This window comes from Peromyscus leucopus, chromosome 19 (assembly GCF_004664715.2).
Source record: "Peromyscus leucopus breed LL Stock chromosome 19, UCI_PerLeu_2.1, whole genome shotgun sequence".
NCBI lineage: Eukaryota > Metazoa > Chordata > Mammalia > Rodentia > Cricetidae > Peromyscus > Peromyscus leucopus.
In genome coordinates this window covers 37689080-37709436 of record NC_051079.1, presented here as the reverse complement: position 1 = coordinate 37709436, position 20357 = coordinate 37689080, and the positions used below count along the sequence as shown (strand labels likewise).

The window sequence follows — 20357 nt, the reverse complement described above, 5'->3', positions numbered from 1 at the left end:
GCCCCAATGGAAACATCTACATCACAACTCCTCCATCTCTAGCTCAAGGAACATCATGAAGGAGGGGGCACAAAGATTGAAAGATCCATAACAGAATTTCAGGAAATCTCCTATCAAAGTCTCTCCTAGATATGACTGGATACAGAGGACTAGAGCAATGGCACTCTCAATGGACACGTTAACACAGGAGGGAAATTCCAGAGTCCCACTCCCAGACAAAGAACTATAGGCAACTATTGACCATTAAGGAGGAAAGCCATACTTTCCCAGGGGTGAGCCCCCTTTTGGATGTCCATTAGGAGTGGTCAGTCCTGAATCCATATATACACAAACAACAAAAACTAACTCAGTGGGTTATATTCCTATGTATTTGTATATATACAAATGTAACAATAGTCAAAAGTAACGGCTATTAACTTGAGACTCGGGAAGCATGGGAGAAATTCAAAGGAAGGTAGCTGGGAGGTACTACAGGGCTGGGGGGATGTAATTCTGCCTCAATTAAATACATATGTTAAATGATCAAAACGGAGCTGGGGATACAGTACAGTCAGCAGGGCGCTGCCTACCACGCAAAACCCCTTGGTTCCATTCCAAGCACCACACAAACCTTGTGTATTGGCTCAAGCCTTAATCCTAGTAATCAGAAAGGAGGAGGAGGGTCAGAAGTTCAAAGTCATCCTCTGCTAAGGAAAAAAAAAAAAACCCTGGACCCCAAGAGGCTTTATCTCAAAAAAGTATAGAGAGATGGATAGATAGATAGATGGGTGGGTGGATGGATGGATGGATGGCTAGATAAGTTTTTGTGAACATCCAAATTATTACTGAGAAAAGAAAAAAATTATTAGGTAGGTTTAGTTTTCTTCTCTTCCAAGGGAATAGGAAAAAATTACAAATGCTGTATCTTTCAGCATTGTTTGCTTTATGCAAATCAGTATCAGGACAAACAACCACAGGAACCATAACTGACATACAAACATAATGGTGCATATGTCAATACAGATAAACTGGTAGTCTTAAATCAATACTTTTACTGTTAGTGGAAGACAGTCAGGAACTGGTTAACATCATCTACTCTAAGGTCACACATAGAAGCTGCTGAAATCTTGATGGGTTGGATTATGTCAGTTTAACACAATGGGATAGCTTGGGGGGTTAATCAGAAAATTAAAGCATAATATTCGGCCGTTAGTTCACATAAACTCACCTGATCGAGGAAGCGGTTTATACAACTCCAAGTATTGCTCCCCATGAAGAACCTATGTTACAACAAATGCAGTTTTATTAGCAAACTTTCTTGTACCAGTGTCTACCTGTGAGTACTGCTAAGCACAGGTAACATTTTACTGTCCACGTACCACATCAGCATTCTTCCTGTGTCATCTATCTCAGTATGGTTTTCACTTCCTAATCATGCAATGTAGACATAATTAGTATACCAACGTACAGACAAACAGATCTTTGGGACGAGATAAGATATATTTGTGTTCTTAGAATCCAGGGATCCTTATTAACTATATATGATTTATCAATGGAGCCACTCAATCAGGCTCTGTTCCAAGTGCTTATCATAATGCCTAGAATATAATAGGCATTCAGTAAGTATCCACTCGGTAAAAATGAACCAATGGGCCAGGGCTGGTAACTTCAAGTAACACAAGCTAAGTAGAGATGACTCAACTAAAACACAAAGGCAAACCTTATAAATCTATCCAAAGGCAAAAACATCATTAATGTCAACATTCCCTTTGTGTTATCTGAGTAGAAACCAAACACACCGCAAGGAACCAGCAACCTGAGCTCAGTGCAGCAAAGCCCCACATGCACGTAAACCTGAGCGGAGTCCCCACGTGCCAGTGAACCTGAGCGGGGTCCCACGTGCCAGTGAACCTGAGCGGAGTCCCCACGTGCCAGTGTCCATGCCCTACTACAGTAGTACAGCTTTTTATACCCTGTCCCTAATCCAGAAGGAAGGAGGAGTGATGGGAAACAGGAAGGAGTGTCTTCCTCACTGTGCCAGGCTGCCTTGAATCCCAAAGCTAGGAAAACTGAGAAGCAGGTTTCCAGATGGTGTTATTCCTGGTCACAGAAAGTGAGCATCTTACCTGATTCACTATTACACAGGTGAGCGAGATTAAGAAGGCAAAGTAAGCCGGGCGTATGGTGGCGCACGCCTTTAATCCCAGCACTCGGGAGGCAGAGCCAGGCGGATCTCTGTGAGTTCAAGGCCAGCCTGGGCTACCAAGTGAGTTCCAGGAAAGACGCAAAGCTACACAGAGAAACCCTGTCTCAAAAAAAAAAAAAAAAAAAAAAAAAAAAAAAACATGCAATGGGGACGCCAACCAGCACTAGACAGAAAGTAGATCTCTTGATTCGAGGCAACCTTACCAAGTGATCCAGGACAGGCATAAAGCTACGCAGAGAAACCCTGTCTCGAAAAACCAAAAAAAAAAAAAAAAAAAGGCAAAGTGCCCAACACAGGCTTCCGGCCCTTCCTTCCAATGTTATCAAATATTCTAAGAAAATGAGATCCCATGACTCTGACAGGAAAGCAATCAGCAATGTGCCGATCAGTTCAACTAGACAGAAACCTGCTCACAGCTCTGATTCAGTGACCATTGCTGGATGCAGCTCACACCTACATAAGGAACTAAAACAGACTGAACGTAGGTCAAGTTTTCTAAAGTTACTTCTTCCTTCTTGAAATACTTTCTTCTGGCTTCTTTAATGTCATGCTGCTGATGTCATGTGCCATCCTACCCAATCTGTTTTGCTCAGTTTTTCCATATCTCTTCAACCTCCAAACACTTCAGAGGCCCTAAACTCAGGCATCTTCTCTACTTAAATTCACAGAGTAGGTGATTTCAGCTGGTCCCACACTTTTAAACATTACCTAAATGCAGAAGATCCTGGTGAGATCTTTCCTTACCACTTTAAACACAAACAACTACACCTTCTTTATCTCCATTTAAATAAGTACCAGACAGCTCAAGCTTGTCCAAAACAAACTCCTGACCATCCTCCCTTAAAACAAGTACGATGAAGGCAAAGTCCTTACTATAAAAGCATGTGGGTCTGAGTATGCCCAGAGCCCATGCAAAAAATCCAGTTATGGCAGTGAATGCTTGGAATCACGGTGCTGGGAGGGTGAACACAGGCAGATCCCTGGGGGACTTGCTGCCAACCAGCCTAGTCTATCAGCAAACTCCAGACCAATGAGACCCTGTCTCAAAAAACAAGGTAGATAGCACCTGAGAAAGGGCACCTTAGGTTGACCTCTGGCCTCTCTGTGAACCCATACATGTATGTACCCACATGTACACACTACAAAAAAAGGTTTGGGAAATCATGAGTGACAGAACATGCCTATAATTCTAGCACTCAGACAGCTGAGACAAGAGGATTCCAAGTTTAAAGACAGAATGGAGCTATATAGCAAAACTCTGCCTCAAACCATGCAGGCGGAAGGTATGTAACTATATGACTATATATAATAATATATCATATGCAAATACTATATATATTAGGCATATATGCATACATCTATACATAATTATATCTACATGATCTCTGCTGTTTGAAACAAACACCTTCCTCCTTACCTTCTTTGTCCTTTTATTTAGAGCTTTTGCTTGGATTACTACAATAGACTCCTTAACGGTCTCTCAGCTTCCACACTTGTCTCTCATACCTTTCTCCACAGAGGAAGATTGAGTCAGAAAATGAACATATCTGGTTCACATCATTCCTCAGTTTAAAGGGCCACAAGCTGCTTCCCGTGCTCATGAAGAGCATCAGCTGAAGAGAAGCTAGACATACATTGCCACCGCCAGCCAGGGAGCTGTTGGCAACTGTTAGCTTCTGGAAGGAAAGACAGTTTTCCCCAAGAGCACAGCCCTGGTACATTAGCCAGGCTTCAGCTGAAGACCACACATCCAATAATATATGGGCAGCACAAATTGGTCTTGTTGGGCTTTTAAAAAAAAAAAAGAGAGAGAGACCCAGAATTGGGTGAGTAGAGAATGGGAGGTGAATCTGGGAAGAGTTGGGGGTGGGAGAATAAATATGATCAAAGCACATTGTATGAAACTGTCAAAGAACTAAGAAAAAAAGTTTTAAAAAAGAGAACTCTTACGGGGCAAAAAGAGTGTAAACCAACACCCTTTAATTGCCACAGGCTTCCTTCTCCTACAGCCATGAACAGAGTCTCTTCTGCACCCAGTTAAGACTGAGGCCTTGCTGTTCCAAAACAAGTCAAGTACATGCTCCCTCCAGGCCTGTTCATGCTCGTTTTCTCTGTCCTAGAGATCCTTCCCCCAGATAATTAGTGGGTGCTCTCCTTCATCAGTGTCATGAGGTAAAGATAGCCTATCCACTCTCTGGGTAAAGAAGCCAAAGCCTGGGGCAGTTACTTACAATTACAGTAACGAGTGAATGGTGGAAAGAGAATTAACAGCATTATTCCAGGATTATGGGACTATACAGAAGTATTTTCTTCCTGGAATTTTAAACTAACTCTCCCCTCTTTGTTTCATGAAAAGAAAAATCAAAAGATATACTAAATCATTATTCCTAAGCCAACCACCATAGTCGATTTTACTTTAATAGAAATAATTTATATAATCTTTTTATATATGTATGTGTATTCATGTATTCATATAATGTATAAATTATATGTATGTAGTGTGTAACACAGTGTGGGAGCTCACAAAGGTTTTCTACTGAGATCTGAGCTTGCTTTACACAGTAGGGCAGTGCTGTGGGATGTCCTGTATGCTGTAAATATATGTTGCTATGATTGATTGATAAATAAAACACTGATTGGCCAGTAGCCAGGCAGGAAGTATAGGTGGGACAAAGAGGGAGGAGAATTCTGGGAAGTGAAAGACTGAGGCAGTGAGAGACGCTGCCCGCCACCACGATGAGAAGCAACATGTAAAGATACCAGTAAGCCACGAGCCACATGGCAACTTATAGATTAATAGAAATGGTTTAATTTAAGATATAAGAACAGATAGCAAGAAGCCTGACACAGCCATACAGTTTATAAGTAATATATGTCTCTGTGTGTTTAACTGGGCCTGAGCGGCTCCAGGAGCCGAGTGGACACAGGAATACTCCAGTTACAGGGCTGCATTAGGGGACGGCTTGACCACATGCATAGTCACCAGGTGCCTGGAATGGTCTACATTTGGCTGTGCGGCAGGGAGGTCTTTTGTGCCACCCCTTGGCATTCTTTTAAATAGTCCTCTAGTAGAGACAGAAGGAGCTGGTGGGCTGGGACTCAGGCCCTCCTGAGGCTGTCCTATGTTTTCTATCTGTCTCTCTCTCTATATATATATATATATATATATATATATCCTTCTATCTACAAATTCTTCATTTCTCCCTGCTCAAGAGTATCCTGGGGGAATAAGAGGGAGCAGGTCTCCCTCAATACAGTATGAGACATTTATCCAAAATATTAAATAAACAAGCAAGAAAAAAAGCCAATTAAAGTTTCTTAGTAGGCATACCTTTGCAAAGTCAATTGACAGCCCAGGAACCTCTGCTAGCCCTCCATTCATCATGGACTTCTGAGCAATAATAACGCCAAAGGTGGGCAAGCAGGAGAAGTCGTCGCTTCCTTCATACACAAACTTCAAATCCTTTGGATTCTTGATTGAAGCTCCTACTCCCAGGGCATACATGATACTCTCCAGTTCCGTATAGGAAGAGGAAAATGAAGGAAGCCTATAGCCAATAACACTAGCCTAGGAGAAAAACAGGAAGACTATTACCCTCCGCAGCAGCATCTGATGGCCGGACTTCAAATCGTACCTATAGCTAGCAATATTCTCAGGCCTAAAACCAGATTTCTAACATAACTACAAAATACCAGGGCAATATATAAAAAAAAAAGATTTCTTTCTTGTCTACTACACTTCTTTTTTCCTTTGATTGAAAATAGATTTTTTTCTCACATAATATACCCTAATTTTAGTTTCCCCTCCCTCTACTCCTCCCAGTTCCTCCCTGCCTCCCCTCCCATCCAGATCCACCCCCCCATTTGTCTCTCATTAGAAAACAAACAGGGTTTCTAAGGGATGATATGTAAATAAATAAGTAAATAAATAAATAATATGATAAATAATGTAATATGATAGAATAAAGCAAAAACTAACACATCAGACTAGGACAAAAGAAACAGAAGGAAAAGCCCAAGAAGCAGACATAGAAACAGAGACCTACTCATTCACACACTCAGTATCCCCACAAAAACACTAAACTGGAAACCATAATATATACACATCTAGTGGTGGTGCATCTAGTACACCACACATCACCACTAGATCCCATGTCATGGCAGACTCACAGGAGCACCACACATCAACACTAGATCCCACATCATGGCAGACTCACAGGAGCACCACACATCACCCCTGGATCCCACATCATGGCACACTCACAGGAGAACCACACATCACCCCTAGATCCCACATCATGGCACACTCACAGGAGAACCACACATCAATACTAGATCCCACATCATCTCAGGTCCTTTTCATCCTTTTCATCATCATTCAGCAGTAGAGGTAACAGCTTTCTCTCTCTTCCATCTAGTATTTTCCTGGGTTACTTTTCAAATAGCAAGGAAGGTGTGGCTAGTCAACACATCAACTGGGCAACGAACTTGATTCATCACAACTCCAAAGAAAGACTGTCAAAAATTACACACAAAACAATACCCCTGAAAACAGAGAAAAGCCTTCAGCTCCTATACTTATCACATAGAAATGCCAAGGGCAGAAGCTGAGCTGGTACCTTCCACTGTCCTACCCCAACTCACACACTAAGAAGAGCTTTGGAAAGCAATACACAAATCCCCTCCTCTCCTCTCAAGACAGAGCTCCATCAAAGCAAAAAGCATGGTACATCCCAGAAAAATCTCAGAGTAAAAGAAAAGTGGAAAAGAAGAATAGAGTTATCTGGACAGCTTCAGAATTGACTTCAAGCCACATGCTCATGTGGTCATCATGAATTCCTTATATTTCAAACTCAGTCTTATTCCAAAGACAATCATAAACGGTTTCTGAAGACACACCACTGATTGTCTCCATGATCAACGACAAAGTGACTGTTTCCAGGGGAAAGGCTAAGCAGGAAAGGGTGGGAGGATGGGTTGGTAGGCGAGCTTCAGGCACTTCCCCTACTTACAAATTTCGATGTGGTTGTAGATGCTGTGCGACTAGTGTGATTTTGTGAGACTCCTTCAGAATCTACCTTATGTAAAACTTCTATTATACCACTCGTTGATTCTACAATTAAAAAGACAAGAAAAGATAGAGCTTTGCTGTAAAATCTGAGTAAGGAAAACTATAATATGCTAGAGAACATCTACCACACACTTCCACTGGCCCTCCCATTCCAGTGGGTGCCCCCACAACCATGGTATCAAACTAGATGGGTTAGGAAAACAACAACAAAAAGCGGACATGAAGTTGAGACTGGGGTAAGGGTGAGAGGTTAGAAAGTGGATATAGGAGCCGTTAAAGGATGGAGTGGGTAAATATGACCAAAAAAACATGGTACACATACATGGAATTTTCAAAGAATTAATTTGAAATATGTTTTTTAAGGTATTCCACATAGTCAGGCAGTGGTGGCGCACACCTTTAATCCCAGCACTCGGGAGGCAGAGGCAGGCGGATCTCTGTGAGTTCGAGGCCAGCCTAGTCTATGAAGTGAGATCCAGGAAAAGTACCAAAGCTACATAGAGAAACTCTGTCTCAAAAAAAACAACAACAACAAAAAAAAGGTATTCCACATAAACTGGATTCTACTTAGTGGTACAGTGCTTGCCCAGCATGCCCAAGGTCCTGGGTTCTACCCTCAGCACCACAAAACATAAACACATGTGAAATGGTCTCTGCCTCAAAGGAACTTAGCATGCAGTTAATAAGCCAGACCTCTGAAACAAAGGCAGTAAAAACAGTTACATTAGCTGTTCACTGTGGTAGGAGTCCAGCTTACAGAAGAACAACACGGCCCAGAATATCTGGGGAAATCTTGCTGAACATTCGGGGTCTGACCTTTTCTGAAGTCCTAAAACTATGTCCAGGTGAGAAAAGGGGGAAGGGCCGGGACGGAAGGGAAAAAAGCAAACCAATGTGCTGACTCAGTGCCACCTCGATAACTATACAAGAGAGCTAAGCGGGAGCAAAAACCAGATGAGCGCACACTGAGGGCAATGGAGAGAACTGCATCCAACTAAGAGCATGTGGCTAGCAGAGACGGCTCCAGAGTTAAGAGTGCATTCTGCTCCCAGGGAGGACCTGAGTTCAGTCCCCAGCACCCACACTGGCAAGTTCACAACCTTAAACTCCAGCTGCAGGACATCTGATGTCCTCTTCTGAACTCCAAAGGCACCTGCACAGATGCGTGCGCATGTGCGCGCGCGCACACACACACTTAAAAATAAATATAAAAATAAAAAGAGCATATGGCTAGAAAATGGAGGACTCCAAAACTCAGCACCATTTGGGGAGAAAGTGCATATAGCACAAACGAATACACGCCCCACTACTGTCCATCCACCAGAAACCCACCAACCAAACACACGGGACCGAGAAACACTGAGGAAACTGCCTATGACAGCATCAACGCTCTCCTAAGGATGAAGACTCCTAGCACCCAGTGGAGCAGAAACTACGTAGGTGCCCAAGACCCAGGTGTCTGCGTCAGCACAGTTGGAACGGATGAAACTGCCTCATCGAGAAGACAGCCTGTCGCCTCTGCTCCCTGACCAGGACCTAATGGCTGGGACTGTACCTTGAATGGTCTGTGGCTTGCTGGCATTGTGGAAGTCACAGATCTTCTCCCAGTTGGCCCTCACTGCCTCGGGCGTCATGGGCTGGTTCCTCTGCCTGACGATGGCTCCGAGGGTCCGCTCCCAGCGCACTGGTTATGGAGACAAGACTAAGACACTGAGCACGCAGCTTGAAGGACAGAACATAAGAGGCTGGAGAGCCATCTTCACGAGAAAGGAAAATCCCAGAGGAAAGACATTCCGGCTTCTGAAGAGCTCTACCAAAAATCTGATAATACATTTCTCTTTAAAAGCCCATTAGCAGAAATGTCAGGTTTTTAAAGAAAGATCTGCAGCTGAAGGGCAGGGGGAAATGAATAGGCATGAAGCATAAGAACATAAACGGAGGATAATGCTGTAGTAAAACCGACCACTTCATATGCCAGATTAAATAACACAAAATTAAATTAAATTTCAATTGAAAAAAAAATATCTGAAGCTGAAGAGAAGACTTCTCTGTCAGGAACTGCTAATTGCACAGTCTCCTGTTGAACCTGGAGACTCAGTCACACATAGTCACACCAACCACAGATCCCTTAGCAAAAGACACTCCACTTTCCTTGGTTATAGGTGATGACTGGCAGGACAGTGTCTGCTGCTGCCCACTGAGAACTAGACGTGGCAGCAAGCAGAGGTTCCAGTTACAAATCCTGGACTACACAGCCACCCATAACTCCCCTTCAGCCTTCCTTTGCTGGCCCTGCATCTCCACAGCCCCACAGAACCTTGCAGGGTCACAAGAAGTACCGGTGCTCTTGAGTTCTCTTGAGAAAGCTAACATTGTTTTCTTCTTTCAACATTCCGCAGGAATAACTAACAACTAATAACACTGGAAGATGATGGCGAGCGGGCACTGGTGGCCACTCAATTTAAGACATCCTAAAGGAATGAAGAAGATGCCAAGTTTCTAGATTTTTTTCTTCCTGTAAAAGTGCCCATATGTGGCTGTTACTGCAACATTAACCTTGCTGTTTTAAATGCTATTTAAATGCCATTAAGATAATGCTTGAGAACTGTAAGTCCCTTTATGTTTAACTCAACTGAAGTCATTGATGTATGCATATAAATTATATATATGTGTGTGTATGTATTGTACAATATGTGTACCAATGTCCTCCAGTGACAACAGTCTCCTACATAACTCAATTAATTCTGTGATTAACTGTGATACCAGCAGACAACTAAAAGCAAGCTGAGATTCTGAATTTTCTACTTTTTTGTTGTGTTTCACTTTGTTTTTCAAGACAAGGTCTCTCCATGCATCCCTGGCTGTCCTAGATCCGCCTGCCTGTGCCTCTGAGTGCTGGGACGTAAGGAGGACTCCGTCACACCCGGCAATTTTCCACATTTTTTAACTCTATAAGGCAACTACAATATTTGAAGCTCGGAAGGTTTAAGAAAGAAAATATCAAGAGTGAAGCAAATGAATTTCCTGTGGGGGAAACAATTCCCACAGACCAGCTGCAGCTTCTGTCCCTGAAAGCTGTGCCCTGTACTCTCTTACTCACTCCTGATGTCTAAGCAGAAGAGAGTTACATGAGAGAATTGGAGAACCTGCCTGTCCGTCTAGAATGGGCTCCTCCCACCTTTCAGACAGCTCTCTCTTCGACTCACTGTTCTGATGAAACAGCAAGAAGCATGCGGGATGCCAGAGTCACTGGAGGGAGTATAAAGGTCCACACAAAAGAAACCGCAGTATCTGAAGAGAGTGAGATCGACCAGCTGCTACCTCTGGGAGAGCAGACAAGTCCTTAAGACTACGAGAGGCTGCAGCATAACTCCCGGGCTTTAGTACGTTTTGCTGGAACAGTATTCAAGTCTGGGTATGTGAACACCAGTGATCAAGCAAAATCCTTATCCAACTCTAATGGCTAGACAGATTATAAAATTAAAAAAAAAAAAAATTTATCACAAGCCAAAACCCAACAGAGACTTACATTTTCCAATCCAGCCTGCTCCAACCTAACAAAAAGAAGGGGAAAAAAAAAATCACCTGATGTAAATCATTAAGAGAACGTTTTAGTTATGCGGATGACTAGGACGCGAGAGGACAGTGAATGAGGCATTAAGCTCTGCACAACCCACCCCCAATCTAAGCCTTCGCAAGGCTGACAGCATCAAAGCAGAAGCCTGCCGCAGGCAAGCTGTGGGGACGCATGAGGTGAGATAAGGCAAAAGATGACATTCTATTCCCACAGGAAGAGATACTACGTTTTCTTTCTGCAATATTTTAGAGGTCATTCAGGTAAACCTTAGGGGGGACAAGTATCTGATGGAGGAAATGTATACTTTCACATCACACACTACTATTGGCCAGAACTTACCAGAATTCCTCATGCATAACAGAAGAAACACATGAGTAGCAGACAATGTAGTGGACCTAGGTCCAACATTAATACGTTTCATAACCTTTTGCCTTTACTGTGTGGGCTGGTTTAAATAGGTATGGCCCCCATAGTGTTTGAATTCTTGGCCCATAGGAGGGGCACTATTAGGAGGTATGGCCTTGTTGGTTGAAGTATGTCATTATAGGTGTGGGCTTTGAGGTCTTATATCCTCAAGCTATATATGCCCAGTGTGGTACACAGTCTCCTTCTGCTGCCTGTGGATCAAGATGTAGAACTCTCAGCTACCTCTCCACACCATGTCTGCCTGCATGCCACCATGTTTCCTGCCATGATGATTATGGACTACACCTCTGAACTGCAAGCCAGTACCAATTAAGCGTTTTCCATGGTCATGGTGTCTCTTCACAGCAATAGAAACCCAAACTAAGACAATGTACTCACATCTTTTATAATATATCTAACTAATAGTGGCTTAATCAGCTTTAGTTTTGACCACAGGCAGGGGTGATGGGGAATCAGGGAAAGAGACAGATTCTTAAGAAGGCAACTTCAAACTTTCAAACATCAGCCTTTCAATGAACAATCCTTAAACTGTTTGGACTGGTTACTTAAAAGCAAGCCTGCACTGGGCACCTTTCTGACTGACCAAAGCTTTAAGGTAAACAATATGGCTAGATATTTCCACATGGAATCACCTTAGCTGACCACAAAGTGAAAGCCGACATAGCAAAACATGGTTATTCTCCTCTGCTAGCTGCAAGACACGGAGCACTTTTCCTGCTCAAGGCTCAGTTCACCCTGGGCAAAACAGTTTCCAGTGCCCACCTCAGCAAACACTATGGGCAGCCCTTCTCACAGCAGCTGGTTCTTCATTCTTCCTCAGTTGGCCTGACTTCTGTTCTTGCCAAGTAGACTTCATTTCCTGCCTTCCAGCTCATTAGAATTGAACTAAGCCTTTCCTCTGGTTGCCTGTTAGTTCTTCGGAAGGTGGTCAAAGGTCAGCATCTCTAACTTTGGACCACCTCACCTGACTGAGGTGTTTCTCCAGCAATCTGGTAATAACATCACCTTTAACCATATTGTGAGTGAAGTAACAAACTACAAACTCTTATCAGAGGCCAAAGTAACTGCAGCAGTTGGACAATCTGCATCTACCACTAACAACTCCAGGAATCCATCAGAACTGAGAAAAGCATGCTTTCAAGTTTAAACTCAGGTCATTACATATATTTCTTACTATATTTTTCAATTATATACATCAAATATTACTCATTAAAAAAAGTCCACTCAGAAAATAACAACTTAAGAATTTATATGTATGCATGATCTCAGTTGTATGGTTACAGAGATGAGGATGTATATAAAATATCTGCCTAAAAGAATAGTATGTGTAAAATGCACACCTAATAGAAGACTGGAAGGAGATATTAAAAAAAATTAATAGTAATTCTCTGGATAGTAATTAATGTATGGTTTTATTTTTCTTCTATTTATATTCCTATGTATTTAAGATTTCCACAAAGATGATATATTATTTTGTGCAGTTAATAATAACATAATTATAAAGAAATAAGTAATATTTTGATTCCTAGCTAGGTAAAAAGAGATCAGACCAAATTTCAAGTTCTAAGTGGCTCAATATCATTAAATTTTTCTATCCTGTAAAATTAAGAGAGCAAAGTTCTTCCTATGTTTAATTTACATAATTTACATTCAGTTGGTATGATTAGAAAGGTGGAGGCACATAGCTGTGCTCAAATATATAGAGACCTTTTCTCCTTCATTCATCATCAGCTTTTAATTCAAATGAAATTGGCTAATAATATATTACTTCAAACTGAGACAGGTTCTTTTGCTATTAAGAAGTATTTTGAAGCCAGGCGGTGGTGGCGCACACCTTTAATCCCAGCACTCGGGAAGCAAGAGGCAGGTGGATCTCTGTGAGTTCGAGGCCAGCCTGGTCTACAGAGCAAGATCCAGGAAAGGCACAAAGCTACACAGAGAAACCCTGTTTCGAAAAACCAAAAAAAAAAAAGAAGTATTTTTTGAATGCTATAGTCTATACACTATAGGTTCATTTTTGCCAGAGTATCAAAAATGGAGTAAGGAGAGATCTAATATACAACACTTTAGGCTAAAATAAGGAGATCAGACACAAATGGACATTTAAAATATGTAAATTATCGAAGTCTAGTGGTGTGCATCTATTAATCCTACCTTCCTGAGCAGCTGAGACAGGAAGAGCTCAAGTTCAAGGCCTACCTGGGGCTATGAACTAAGTTAAAGGCTGGCCTAGGTGAGACCCTGTCTAAAAATAAAAATATAAACATAATAGAGCTGAGATGGTGAAAGAGCCCTTGCCTTGCATAAGGCCTAGCAGTACAAATGATTCCAACAAATGATGGGATTGTGTGTAGCTTTTGTTTTTATAATAAACATGGAAAGCTTCATAATAGGGAAAAATAGCAAAGTTTACTGCTGAATTTAAAATAAACAAGCTGTATTTATTGATCTGTCACACTCGAACATGATTTGTAACTAAAAGTGGAGGAAGGAAATACTAGGCTCCCATGCCAAGGGTCTTTAATGATTTATAATTGTCACAAAGACCCCAAGAAAATGAAAGCTCTGCACAGTTAATTTACACGGTGACCCTGCGAGCTGGCAAGTGTTAGGTCAAACGTTCAAAGCCTGCCTAGTTGACTCGAACTGTCTGCGTTATCATTCAGCTTCTTAAATCAAGAGACTTTATATTTTACTAAACACAACAAATAAGCCACAGTGCAATTGGGAAAAAAATATTAAAAACAAACAGCTTCGAAAAAAGAATTTATAATGATAATGTCATGTTTTAAAAAAAATTTTGAAAAGGGGGCATGGATCCACACTTGTCTGTTTAAAACAGGGTCTTGCTATGTAGCCCAGCAGAACACAAACTCAGGTCCCCCTGCCTCGGCCTCCAGAGTGCTGGCTACATACAACAGTGTAGACAGCATATGCCACCTTTTCTGGTTTAACCCTTGCTCCCTAACAACATATACATAATATCTGACAAATCAAGTCAGACAACCAGCACAGACTTTTCTAAGTGTAAGCATCTGGGAAATACTAATATGCAATCTTTTTAAAATTTAATTAGATAAACAAGCCTTTAGAAGAAAAACAAAGTCTCAAAATACCTCAAACAAACCACCATTTTCCTCACAGCTCTCGTGGCAAAGCCAAAGTACTAGAGGGGCCACGTAATCGGGCTTCAGAGCTTCCACGATATCTGAAATAGAGACAAGGACATCTATAAGCAAGAGCACATTCAGGTTTCATCAGTCATTTTACTTTCTGGAAATATTTTACATAAATAATCAGAGATTTTTTAAATAAATGTGAACAAAATTATATCTAGATAATTAATCTAAGCTTAAAAGATTTTAGAGCTGTTTCATCCCAACTGAGAAAAACCTAACATACTCTTGAGTTTCTCCAGTCATAGGTATCATGTGTGCCTTTCAATGATGGGTTGCATATATTCGTTGCAAAAAAACAAATTACCAGAGCTGCCTAGGCAAGAACTGTTGAGAAACATAAAACAAAAATTGATAATCGTAGGTACCACTCACTCTCAAAGTCATTTTACTCAGCTTGCGGTTTAACAAGAATCTAGGAAACTACAAGCATCCTTGGCCAGCGTAAGCACAGATGATGAGGAGACGGAGCGTGCAGCTGTGCAGGAGAGGAAAGCCTCTAAGAATGAGGTTCCACTGCACTTCTGCGAGCAGCATGTTAGTGCAAACAGAGCTGCACGAGGAAAGCAAAGACCTGGACTCTGAAGCACAAGACTCAACTCCCCGCTCCTGGGTCTTCCTCGGTAAGCTGGTAATTGAAAGTACTTTCCCTGCCTATGGTACTAAGATGTCCCAAGCTCAAATAAGATTTGGCTATATCCTAGAATACCTTATTTGTTTATAATACCTAATACCTTATAGTTGTACCTAAAGGACTGTGCAAACTTTAATTGATATAACCAAATACAATTATACTTACATGAAAAACAAAATTTTATTTGGTTTTTCAAGACAGGATTTCTCTGTGTGGCCCTGGCTTCTTGGAACTCACTCTGTAGACCAAGCTTGCCTCAAGCTCACAGAGATCTGCCTGCCTCTGCCTCCAGAGTGCTAGGATAAAAGGTGTGCGCCACCACAGTCCAGAGGAAATTTTGATATAAAATCTAATTGCATGCAGTTTTGCTCACCAATCTTTGCCAAGACAACCTACTTTTCGCCTGAAAAACTGTTACTTTGTTGCTCAGGCATCAAGGACACAGTTATTACAAAAGACACTTAAAGGAATCCTAAACACAGAAAAGGAAGAAAGTCCGAACCAAGAGAACCCAGGAAAGAAACCACATGGCAGGAACAACAGAGGTAGCACCCAGCTCTATAGACCAACAAACCCCTGATGGCGGTGCTGATGATGCTGGGGAGGAGGAGAGGGGGGAAAAGGAGGAGGAGGGGGACCCCCAACAGTAAGTTGGGAAGAAACGAACAGGAGTCCAACAAACGGAAAAACAATGAAATTAAAGGAATTAGAAAACCTCTCTCAATGATCTAAAATGTAAATACTCTTAATTTTCCAATTAAAATATGCAGATTCACTGACTGGGTTTTAAAACAAGATGCTTCTTTTGTTGTCTCTATGGAATAGACTTCACTGGCAAAGACACACACAGAGGAAAAAACCATCTATGTCAACTTACCAAGCAGGCAGAAGCTAGACAAACACCAGTGCAGATAGGATGATAACAGAAAAAGCAAACTTCAATCCAAGAGTAGTCAGAAAAGACAAAGACCAGCGGAACATATTAATAACACAGACAACCCATAAAGAACATGGGACTGGAGAAACAGCCCAAGGCTTAATGTGCTTGTGCTCAACTGTGAGGATGGGAGTTTGGATCCCCAGAAACGCACATAAATGACAGATGGGTGTGGCACCCTGCCTATAATTCTAGCCTCAGAAGGCAGTGATAGGAGATGCCAGAACAAGCTGGCTAGCAAGACTAGCTATATTAGCAAGCTCTTGATTTGATTGAGAGATGGTGCCTCAATGTATAAGATAAAAAGGGATGATTCCCAACATCAACCTGGGGTCTTCACATGCACATAAAACACAAAATGCATGCATGCACATGCACACCCACATCCACACATGTAAAAGCATACATACACAAACAAATGTACAACACATACACACACACACATACACACACACACACACACACAAAATGGGAAAAGAAAGAAAAGAATACATAGCAATCATAACTATACATGTACAGACAAAACAAACACTAATGGACATAAGAGAACAGATAGGTACCAATAAAATAAGAATGGGTGACTTCAACACCCTCTCTCATCAGCAGATAACTTATATAGACTGGTAACCAATTAAAAAAAAAATCAGAGTTAATCTATACTATGGACCCAGTGCACTTAACAATTACTTACAAAACGTCCATCTAACAGATGCAGAATATACATTCTTCACAGCAACCCAGAGAACGTCCTCTAAAATACACCACATTTTAGGACAGGAAGCAAGTCTTAACAAATACAAAAGAACTAATTCCTCCTGTCTTCTCAGATCATAGTGAGATAATACGAGAAGTCAATAGCAAGAGAAACCACAGAAATACAAAACTTACAGACTGAATCATACACTTTTGAGTGACCAGTGTGGGTCACACTGAATAAATCAGAAACATTAATATCTTATAATCAAATATACACAAAGTCATAACTTATCAGAACTTGAGACCTCTGATGGTTCCAAACTAGGACTCCAGCCCATTTAAACAAATAGAAAGTGAATCATAAAAGTATAGAATGCACAGTCATATGAACAATGCTCTAATGTAGCAACAACAGACTACAGATCAGAGTGTTCCATGACACAAATGCTATCTTAACAGAGTCTCTAAGGAAACCCAAACTAAACAGTAGGGTAAGCACAAGTGCTTGGAGAGATGAGGGATACAAGGAACATACCTAAACATGATAAAAGCAATATACAGCAAGCCAACAGCCAACATCAAATTAAATGGAGAGAAACTCATAGCAATTCCACTAAAATCAGGAACAAAACAATGCTGTCACTTTCTCCATTATCTATTCAATGTAGTACTTGAAGTTCTAGCTACAGCAAGACAACAAAAGGAGATCTAAGGAATACAAATTGGAAAGGAAGAAGTCAAAGTATCATTACTTGTAGATGATATGATAGTATACATAAGTGACCCTAAAAATTCTACCAGGGAACTCCTACGACTGATAAACATCTTTAGTGAAGTGGCTGGATACCAGATTAACTTAAAAAAAAAAAAAAAAAAAGGTAGCCTTCCTATATACAAATGACAAACAGGTCAGGGAAACAACACCCTTCACAATAACTATAAATAATATTAAATATCTTAGTGTAACTTTAACCAAGCAAGTAAAAGACCTGTATGCCAAGAACTTCAGGTCTTTGGAGAAAGAAATTGTAGAAAAAATCAGAAGATGGAAAGATCTCCCATGCTCATGGATCAGTAGGATTAACATAGTAAAAATGGCCATTTTACCAAAAGCAATCTACAGATTCAACACAATCCCCATTAAAATCCCAACACAATTATTTACAGACCTTGGAACAACAATACTCAACTTCATATGGAAAAACAAAAAAACCCATGATAGCTAAAACAATCCTGTACAATAAAGGAACTTCTCGAGGTATTGCCATCCCAGATTTCAAACTCTACCACAAGGCCATAGTAATAAAAACCGCATGGTATTGGCATAAAAACAGACACATTGATCAATGGAATTAAACTGAAGACTCAGTCATAAATCCACACACCTATGTACACCTAATTTTCAACAAAGAAGCCAAAAGTATATAATGGAAAAAAGAAAGCATCTTCAACAAATGCTGCTGGATGTCAGCATGTGGAAGAATACAAATATATCCATATCTATCACCTTGCAAAAAAACTCAAGTCCAAGCGGATCAAAGACCTCAACATAAACTCAGATACACTGAATCTCATAGAAGAGAAAGTGGGAAATAGCCTTGAATGCATTGGAATAGGAGGCAACTTCCTGAATAGAATACCAATAGTGCAGATACTAAGATCAACAATCAATAAATGGGACCTCATGAAACTGAAAAGCTTCTGTAAGGCAAAAGACACTGTCAATAGGATGAAACAGCAGCCTACAGATGGGAAAAGCTCTTCACCAACTCCACATCAGAGAGAGGACTGACCTCCAAAATATATAAAGAATTCAAGAAATTAAACAACAAATCAAATAATCCAATGTTAAAAATGGGGTACAGATCTAAACAGAGAATTCTCAACAGAAGAATCTCCAATGACTGAGAAATATTTAAAGAAATGTTTTGAACATTTAAAGAAATGTTCAGCATCCTTAGCCATCAGGGAAATGCAAATCAAAACAACTCTGAGATTCACCTTACACCTGTCAGAATGGCTAAAATAAAAAACACAAGTGACAGACAGCTCATGCTGGAGACGATGTGGAGCAAAGGGAACACTCCTCCATTGCTGATGGAAATGCAAATTTGTACAGCCACTGTGGGAATCAACAGGGTGGTTTCTCAGAAATTTGGGAATCCAGCTATCTCAAGACCCAGCTATACCATTCCTGGGCATATACCCAATTGATGCTCAATTATACCACAAGGACACTTGGTCACCTATGTTCACAGCAGCTTTATTCATAATAGCAAGAACCTGGAAACAACCTAGATGTTCCTCAACCAAGGAATAGATAAAGAAAATGTGGTACACATACATAACAGAGTATTACTCGGCTGTTAAAAATGACATCATGAAATTTGAAAGCAAATGGATGGAACTAGAAAAAAATCATCCTGAGTGAGGTAACCCAAACCCAAAAATACAAACAAGGTATGGACTCTCTTACATGTGGATATTAACTGTAAAGTAAAGGATAACTGTGTTACAATCCACAGATCAAGAGAAGCTAAGTAACAAGTAGAGCTCAAGAGGGACACTCAGCTCTCCTTGGGAAGGGGAAATAGAAGAGATTTCATGGGTGGACTGGGGGCTGGTGGGGATGGGAACATGAGGGATCAGGTGGGTGGGGGCAGGGGAAGAGTATGGAAAGAGCCAACTGGAAAAGGGGTCATTTCCAGGTCAGGTAGAAACCTGGTGTAAGGGAAACTCCCAGGAATCTATAAGGATGACCCAGCTAAGACTCTTCCTAAAAGAGGATACAAAGCCTGTACTGGCCACCTCCTGTGACCAGGCAAGACTACCAGTGGAGGGACTGGGACACCAACCCAGCCACATAACCTTCGACCCACAGTCTGTCCTGCCTATGGGATTTGGTGGGATAAGGGTGACACAGAGATTGTGGGAGTGGCCAACCAATGACTGGTCCAGTCTGAGACCCACGCTGTGAGAGGGAGCCCACCCCTGATACTGCCTGAAGTGCCAGGACCCAGAGGCTGGGATAAAACAAAACTTGACTGGAGGAATAAAAAATGTCAATGTAATGATGCCTAACAATATCTGCTATACTCATAGACTGGTACCTAGCCCAATAGTCATCAGAGAGGCTTCATTAAGCAACTGGTGGAAACAGATGCAGAGACCCATAGCCAAACATTAGGCCAAGTTCAGGGAATGCTAAAGAGATGAAGGAGAGATTGTAGGAGCCAGAGGCACCAAGGACATTACAGGAAAACCCACAGAATCAACCAACTTGGGCTCATAAGAGCTCACAAAGACTGAACTACAACAGGAAGCCTGCATGGGACTGACCTAGGCCCTCTTCAGATATGTGACAGTTGTGTAGCTTGGTCTTCTTGCAGGACTCCTACAGTGATAGCAGGGTCTGTCTCTGACTCTTTTATTGGCATTTGAGACCTTATTCCTCATACTGGGTCACCTTGTCCAGCCTTAATACATGGGGAGGTGCTTAGTCACACTACAACTTGACATGCCATGTGCTGTGGGATGGTCTGTATGACAAATTACTCTGATTGGTCAATAAATAAAACACTGATTGGCCAGTGGCTAGGCAGGAAGTATAGGTGGGACTAACAGAGAGGAGAAAAGAACAGGAAGGCGGAAGAGT

At 41.4% G+C, this 20357-nt stretch overlaps 1 protein-coding gene across 1 annotated transcript in view; it reads right to left on the bottom strand.

Annotated features, from left to right (window-relative positions):
- Hsd17b4 (hydroxysteroid 17-beta dehydrogenase 4) overlaps positions 1 to 20357 on the bottom strand; it is a 78189-nt gene that overhangs the window by 31815 nt on the left and 26017 nt on the right. Inside the window, exons 9-14 of the mRNA XM_028871814.1 lie at positions 14376 to 14467; positions 10786 to 10810; positions 8812 to 8940; positions 7198 to 7298; positions 5517 to 5753; positions 1208 to 1259 (exon numbers count right to left, since the gene is read on the bottom strand). Coding sequence (XP_028727647.1) covers positions 1208 to 1259; positions 5517 to 5753; positions 7198 to 7298; positions 8812 to 8940; positions 10786 to 10810; positions 14376 to 14467 — 636 coding nt within the window. The remainder of the gene's footprint in view (positions 1 to 1207; positions 1260 to 5516; positions 5754 to 7197; positions 7299 to 8811; positions 8941 to 10785; positions 10811 to 14375; positions 14468 to 20357) is intronic.